This window comes from Anopheles marshallii, chromosome X (genome assembly GCF_943734725.1).
Source record: "Anopheles marshallii chromosome X, idAnoMarsDA_429_01, whole genome shotgun sequence".
Taxonomy (NCBI): domain Eukaryota; kingdom Metazoa; phylum Arthropoda; class Insecta; order Diptera; family Culicidae; genus Anopheles; species Anopheles marshallii.
Window position 1 is genome coordinate 13807635 of NC_071325.1, and position 8542 is coordinate 13816176.

The window sequence follows — 8542 nt, forward strand, 5'->3', positions numbered from 1 at the left end:
GTTTCATAAGTACAGCTATTTAAAAAAGAGTGTTTGTGTGTATGAAGTTTCTAACGCTGGGATACACTAGTAATCTAAGTGTTGTTTTGAGACTCCTACTAAATAAGTTCCCAAACCTGGTATATTCAGACCAAACTTAACTCGAGTTTCTTCTTCATTGGCACAACAACCTCAAAAGGTCTAGGCCTGTCATTTGTGACTTTCATTGACATTATTTACCCGTAGTGGGATAGTTAGTACTGCTCCAGATGGGCTTTTGGTCCTGTCCGTTCGTGAAAAGATCGGCGCAGCTACCATCATGCTAACGGGCCACCCAATACGATTAGTTATCATGAAATTCAAAAATCTATTTAAACAATCTTCCAAAATATCGTCAAATCTAGAGTCACCTGTACTAGTAGAGTGATATAAAATCCAATAATTTCTTACTGGCATTACCTTCTCTAATACATCCAATGATTCTTTGAAAATCATTTTAAGGGAAATACCGTTCCTAGCATCAACAGCAACTCCTCCTGTATGACGTGACTGTTGCAAACACGACACAACCCTGTAACCCTCAACCTAGAATGGTTGGTATGCCGCGTGTTCTACTTCTAGGTTAATGTTTCTAATAGCATTGACCAACAGACAGTTTACACATTTTAGTGTAGGCGATTTAGACTTTAGGCAATTTTACGTTCTGTGCACACCGCAGCATTCAGAACACGCTTCCTAGTTTTTTACAATTGGTGCTCTTATGGTTGACCACATCGGAAGCAACGCAAAACATGAATGGCCTGAGACTCATGTTTCTATGATTTTTTATGACGTATAAGATTACTTTACTACTTTTTTGAGGTGTTCTTTGCTCCTTTTATCGTTATGGTGATATTGTTTTTTTCGAAAATTGTTTTTTAATCTAAAAATTAACGCACTTCTTCCGTGCAGCGTGGTTTTTGAGAATCATTTTGTCTTATCAATCTGATAAGTTAGAAACTTTTTATATTTATCGGACGGCCCGGCCGTATATCTTAATAAGTAAGAATCTATTAGAACAAAATGTTGGGTGTTTTGCCTACTTACCATCTCTTGACTTAATGCAGTTCTCATCCACCGTATCAAACCCTTCTGCTTGAGCCTGATCATGGTTAAGAATATCGTGCTGCCAAAGTAGGTCATAAATCCGTTTCTCAGAATCTAGGTCTAAAGATCTTGCACTCTGTGCTTCAACCGAATTCTGGCAATTTGAGTTTGCTTTTTATCCAACAAACGAGCTCGCTATGCTCCAATCTCCTGACACTTAACGGATCGCTGAGAAGTACCTTGGGAAGGAGCGGAGTGGCCTTGCTGAGAAGGTAAGCTAGTCTTGGAAGGGAAGTATGTCATAAAATTCTTATTACGTGCGCCAAACATCAGATACTTTCAATATTGCCCTACAACATCTGACAATATGATGTATTGGTGTATTGATGTATTGGTCTATATCATTCTTAGTAACATGAATATAACATGAAACTCCTGGAACTTGTCGCTTTAGCTAGTCTTCATGTTTAGTGATAAAGCCAGTATGTTTGCCCAAATCGTAGTAAAAAATAACACAAACAAATACATAACTCGAACGCCCAAACTCACCTACAACGGGGCGATTACTAGATCATCTCCAGCAAAGGATACCACACAAGCTCGCAAGAGTTACTCCCTTGGGAGAAAGCATTTTCAAAGCAAGTACCCTTTCGAATGCTTAACCTGACGAAGGTTTGACATTGTGTGCGTGTGGGGTTTTATTGTTCGTTTGCGCAGCGTTGACGATTGACTGCTGTCACTCGATTGCACCGTCACACACGCCATCGGTATATGAGCGCGATATCTACTAGCGTCTGTCAAAAAAGTGGCTCAACAACGAGGTTAACCCTTCGTTATTCTCTCTTGATAAAAAAAAAACAAATCTACAAATAACTCCAACGAAAACTGAACATCCACTATACAAGCGATAAGTAAAGTCCTGTGTGACAAGAACGGGAAGATCGTTCTCATTCACTCTCGATAGTGGTTCGCACATTCGAGCCACGGATACCGGCGGTAGTTAGACACGAGGTGGTGCTGATATGTAGCGGAATAGCGCAGACACCGAAATTAAAACGGAAAACCGGACAAGAGAGATCCGCTTTGGTGCGTTCAGCGGATGAGGTCCGGTCGGCTACAGGTGATCCGAGGCAGGAAGATAGACGGAAAATTGGCAAAGGTGCGGGAGGTGTGCCGGACGGGGAAGTGAGCGGCACCAATGCAGCGGGGGAAGGTAAAGAAGCTTGTTATATTATTTTATTTTTATCGATAAGAGGATGTACCGCCAGCAGGTACGCACCTTCACCTGCAACGCCGGCACGTACGCATTTTGTGCACGCTTTGAGCGGCACTGCAACTGCCGCCAACGAACTTGCGCACCTGGTTTACACAGTGGTGGCCGATTTGGTGCCCACTTTTTTTTTCATTGCCAGCTTGTTTCGTTGTTTGTGTGTGTTTTCTTCTTCTTTTCTCTACCCCACTACCCGTTAGCCCTACCGTGCCGGGACGTGTGGCGCATCCCGCCACAGTGCCATGCTGCCTTAGAAAACGGTCTGCGCATGTAGTGCTTTCTTCCACGCCGCACCATTCTCTGCCGTGCAGTTTCTCGTTTGACTACTTTTTCATCATCTTCCCATTCAGAAATGGAATGGGAGTCTCGGGTCTGGGCCGGACAGATATACCTGTCCACCCGTCTGCCCCGGGTGCAGTAGCAGCAGCACCAGCCGGCCTGTCATTCGCCTGTTTGAGCGCGTCAGTGCGCTATGTCTGTTTTTTGAGGTCCCCTTTACCGGACCTTAAGGTTGGCACGCCGTCCCGCGGTCCCATCCGTGCGGATGGTACCGGTTAAGAATTAAAAAACGGCAAAAACCACCACTTGATGGAGTACCTGTTTGACTTATTTCTTATGTGAAGGTTTCCGCTGACCATCCTACCTACTCTCCCTTCCACTCCCATTTCCCACCCCATCACACGTAAGTTAAGGGAACGCCGTTCTCTGAAGAACCCTCCTCCCTTCTCCCGCCTCACCATTCCAGACTCCCCTCCCCCCTCCCCCTCCCCCTCCGGGGGTGCTGGATTCGGGGGGGTCCATGGCGCACTATTTCTTTGCTGCAGACTTTCCTTTCTCGCAAGTTCGTTGCGACTTTCTCGCGATGTGCTCCGTATGGCAACCAGAGTGGTGGCATGAAGGGGAGTTGCAAGTCGCAAAACGCCGCCACCATACCGTCCCATGGCACCATGGCAAATCAGGTGAAACTGATTTCTGCCAGATGCATCACAAAAGTCGGCAATGTTTTGTCGCTGTGTGTGTCACCGTACCTCCACCATCTGCGCGCTTCCCTGGCCGGGTGAGGATACCCGGCACCGGTACGGTACTTCTACTTGATAGTCATCAAAACGATTTCTAATCATGTTTACTACCGAGTCGTAAATGCTGTCGGGTCCATGGACAAATCCTGGCCACCCGCGCGATGGATGGACCGCCGGTGAAAGAAATTATTCGCCAGTCAATTAAGGTGCGATACGAATAATATTCCACCGAGATGTTCCGTGCCTGCAGTGCGTCCGTGGTGTGGGCCGATTTTATTCATACAATTATGAGCACTAAACCCTTAATAGTTGGCTAAGATGTGCACAGACGGCTGCAACTTTCAGCTCAAGATGTGTTGTACGCGTAGTACGCGTATGCATCGGTACCCATCCTAGTACAGTTCTCCTGTGGGATTGCAAACATGTTCTCCACATCGATATCGTACCGTGGAAGCTTCTCGCTGTATAGTTGGGAACAGGAAGACAGAGTGACGACGGGGTTATATAGGATATCTCCAAAACTGGGGAGCCCTGAGGGAGGGCCTTCGGTGATGCTTACCGTAGAAAATTGATCACGTTCTGGCCGAGCGTTGGTTCACGGGCAAGCATCAGCGCCGACAGGTACTTCTGTGACTTCGTCTTCTCCGCACAGTGCATTATGAGGGCCCAAGTACGATAATCCGTATCGATCACGTACGTGTTGTAGATCTCCTCGTCTGCAATACCCCAAAAACCAATACATCAATGCTTTAGCAACAAGAGTTAGCCAACTCGGCACATAACCTCACAGAGCGTTACTCACAGCTACTTTCCGCATGCACCCAGTGCGCCGGTTGACCGTAGTTCGGTATGATCCAGGTGATGTTACCCTGCTGGAAGGTGGCGGCTGGGTCATCCAAGAACACGTAGGTAAAGTTCATCGTCACGAACCCGTCCGAGGTGACGAACGAGCTGCGCATGCATCCGTACTCCGGGAACATCTCCGTCGAGGCGAAGTACTGTATCACGTACCAGGAGCCCATCATTGCGTTCAGCCCAAAGTTGCGCATTGCCCGCACCTGCCAAAAAACGGGAGGAGAAATGGTTGGCACATGTTCTTTAGGCATACTTCGGTTCATCCAGGTGTTGACCCTACCTTTGGGCATTTGTCGTTGCGGGGACGTCGACGCGGTACCTGACTGCACGCATCGTCAATGCAAAGTGTCAGCAGCAGGGCTATTATTAGACAGCTGTACGCTACCCGTCCATAGAACGTCACACGCTTTCCATACACTTCCATACTTAGTTGCGAGTTTTGAGCGATGGTTGCGAAGATGATTGAGTCGTTGTCCCGCTACACGTACAAGACTTCCTCTGTAAGCACAGTATGGTACACCGGATGTAGTAATCTTGTTGTAGCCTCAGACAGACGATTACAGTTGAAGTATCAAATTACCGCTGGCAAAACGCTACCTAATTGAACATCGCACACAACATCTTCAATCGATCCACTCGCTCCTCTTTCGTACCCCTTTCTTCCACACCTCACACACACACATACACAATGATGATACATACATGAATACAAGCAACGGCAACGTGTTGATGGCACCGTGTTGCCGTTTTTTTTTGTACAATCAAAAGACAAAACGAAAAACAGAGAAAAACGAGTGAAGTAGGTAGCGGTAGGGGTGGAAGCGGGGCTCCAAAGATGGGAGAAGTGGTAGAAAAACTATATTTTCTTCCTTTCGCGGAAAGGGAACTTTCGCCCGGCGACCGCCAGGGAAGGTGATTTTCAAGGGCTACACGTTGAATACCTCCACGGCGGACTTTTCCCGCTTTCCTTTCGGCAATGCCCATCCCTTCTATCAATCTACCTCACTCCACCCCCCCTCGTCTCCTCTTCTTTCTTCCGTCTGAACTTTAAATCGTTCAGAAATCGGTAATGTTTGCACAGTTTTATTTGATTGGTGAAAAAACAAATGAAGCACATTATGTACAATGTTGGTTTTTTTCGGAACTCCGGAGAGTCACCGGGAGTTTCACCCTTAGCGTTCGGTGTCCGATACCCCGGCCATGAGATGCCCACAGATCTGAATGAGATTGCTTCCCCCCCCCCCCCCCCCCCCTCTCCATCCTTCAATTTCCCCACACTCTCCTCATCCCCCTTTTTTCACAACCACTGTCGCACTGTTCTCCTCTCTCTTTCCCTTTCTGTTTTCCCTGGTTAAATTATTGGCCAGATCGGTATCGGTAAAATTCGTTCGAAAGCAGAAACATTCCAGCACCATCACGAGGGAGCAGCGTAAGAAGAATTAAAAAAAAAACACACACACACACACATACCACCAAACCCCCCAAAAAAAGAAATTAAAAGCAAAAAGTAAATGCAGAGCAGTAAATAAAAGGAAGCGAAAATTTCGGTGCGAAAACGCAACCTCCCCCCCCCCTTCCTCCTGAACCCACTCATCCCTCTTGCCCTTTTGATATGTATAAACACACACACACGCACAAACCCTTTCGTTGAACCGTTGCTGCCGGTGGCAGTTTACACCAGTTTTGGTTCGCTGATTTTATGTGTTTATCTTCGAAACGTCAATTAACATCCGGACCAGAGCGCAAAGAGAAGATTAGCGTTTGCGCACCCATTGCAACATTACGGATGCGCGTAGCGCCGCCGTTTTACGCTTATGAAGCAATTTCTGCTCGCCAAATTGGTGCAAGTGAAAATAATTTGGATAAAAAAGCAATTAATTAAATCACCATTCGGGTTGGGTGGAAATCACAATCACTGTGAGGGTGCAGAAGAAAACAAACCAAAGAAACCAAAGAAACAATCACTGAGGAAAACAAATGCATAATGGATCGGAAAACAAATTGGTCGAAAGGTTATAAGGCTAAAACATTAAAACAAACACTGAAAAGTAATACAAGTTACAAGTTCCAACCACTTACAGTGGTTTTATGCCTGTTCAACGGACACCAACTCCGTCTCCATGGAATAGGTACGGTTTTGTCTACGGTAGAAATAACACTGAGTAACAATGCGTTGCAGCAGAATGGATCGTGAATGACCGTAGTCTTGTTGCTACTTGCTCCCACAACGAGAGAAAAATAGCGATAAAGCGATAGTTTCTTCTGCGAAGCAACGGGAAACGATAACAGCACTGATACCGGGTGTACATGCAGAGTAGATGGACATTACATACAGCACGTTCTTTGAGTACGTGAGAGACGATGTGTTTACATTCGAAATAAAAAATGTTTTATATGTAATAAGTTCCGATTGACTATTAAGAAGTGTTTGTTAAGTTGGTCCGAAGTTAATACTGCTTATTTATCCGGTGCTAAAACCTCCTCGCGGTCTGGGACTATCGCAGAAGTCTTTTAAACCAGTGCTTCCCAACGTTTTTAGTACCGCGTACCACTTTGGTTCAACATGTGTTTATCACGGACCACAAGCGCTGGTTGTGGCAGTATCACTTTATGAATCAAAGGATGTATTATAGTACTGCTCGATGCAACCCTCCTAGTAGTTAAGGCAGTTAAGTGAAAAAAATATAATAATTAGCAGAGTTCCAAACATTTACAATGACGAGCTCTATGAGTTGTACGGCTAACTTACTGTCATACAGCAGATTAGACTCACCAGGTTTGGGCTGGTCACGTCATACGAATAACACCGGACGACCCAGCCCTTAAAGTCCTATTAGATCGTCCACATGGACAGCGGAGGCGTGGTAGACCCAAATTGGACTGATGGCGTTGATTCGTCCGCCAGAAAGACCTGGATAATGGATTAGCAGACGAAGGCGCTCGACCATTGGCGATTTAGAGGACTCTAAGTGATGTGACTTTAAGTGGTAACGATCCATTCAACAACCAAACAATTTCTTTCGCGGACCAGCTACTTGTGCCATGGACCATAAGTTGGAGACCGCTGCTCAAAACTGCTCGCGATCGAGCGCCGTCGTCAGCCAATCCATCGAAGTTACCAGGTTATATATTCCAGTCACACATGACTTTGGGGTCTATCCCAAAATGGTTATGTTAAAAAAGTCGTTACGAAGATGAGACTTACAACAACACAATCTCAGATGACGTTAGAGAACCTACTCATACATTAAAAGTTGTTCCGAAATTAGATTAATACAACTAAGTGTTAAACGGCTTTAGAGAGTGTCCAAAGATATTCGTGTTTTTAAAGTAGTTCCGAAGTTATTCATTAATTTAACATCGTCTCACACGATATTAAGAAATCGCCTTAAATACTCGTACGTTTATAGTCGTTCCGAAGTTATAAACTAATACAATTCATCCGCACATAATATTTAAAAATCTCTTTTATAACAAAAAATAATAATTATAAAATTATAGTAGTTATACAATTTTTAGTATTATAAAAGTCGTTCCGACGAGTTTCACATGACGTTGGAGAATCTTGTAAGAGATCTGCGTTTCAAAAGTAGCTCCAAGAAGAATTATTAGGAATTATTACAACTCAGTCTCACATGACTTTAGAAAATCTTCTGTGTTTTAAAAGTCATTCCGTAGTTAACCCAATACATCCCAGCGTTAAAAAACTCATACACAAAAAACTGGAAAAAATGCTTTTGATCTTTCAAGTATCTCGAGTTTTGAAAATAGTCAAATGAAAGTAATGTCCAAGCCCCTTGTTTTGGGCAATTTCTAGAAGGACTACAAAGTTTCATGCCATTTAGATGAAAATTTCGTAACCCTGGGATGGGTTAAGCATTTTCACAACAAGATTTTTCAAGATATCGTCAAGGTCTTGGGCTACTTTGCTGAATATGTCTTTGTAACGCTGTTTGTAAGCTAACATTACCCATATCTGGTCCAGTCAAGATTTTACCCGAGACTTGACGTACTGTTGAGTTGTTTATCATCGACTGTACTATACAACATAAGTCTATCACCCTATTATATAGTTGGTATGACCTAGTAGGTCATTATGCCAAATAATAAGATAAGAGAAATCCGACAATCGGACCGAAGCGAGTTTTTTCTTTCACTCCGCGTTACAACTGGAACAGGATCTGCCGAACGTCCAAACTAAGCAGTCCCGCTACAGCTAAGAAAGTGTTTCAACGTTGGACGATAAAGGAATAGTCGTGTGTACCGAACCACAATACATCGGATCAGTGGAACCAAGGTCGCATCTCCGCGGTGTGAACCGCCAGGATAGCGG

The 8542-nt window shown here is 44.6% G+C and overlaps 1 protein-coding gene across 1 annotated transcript; it reads right to left on the minus strand.

Moving 5' to 3' along the window:
• Nucleotides 1-3700: 3700 nt before the first annotated feature.
• LOC128706760 (apolipoprotein D) lies at nt 3701-4633 on the minus strand. Its single transcript, XM_053801706.1, has 4 exons — nt 4490-4633; nt 4157-4412; nt 3914-4070; nt 3701-3815 (listed from the first exon to the last, which is right to left on the minus strand). Exons 1-4 carry the CDS (start codon nt 4631-4633, stop codon nt 3701-3703), a joined length of 672 nt encoding a protein of 223 aa, XP_053657681.1.
• Between the last annotated feature and the right edge of the window lie 3909 nt (nt 4634-8542).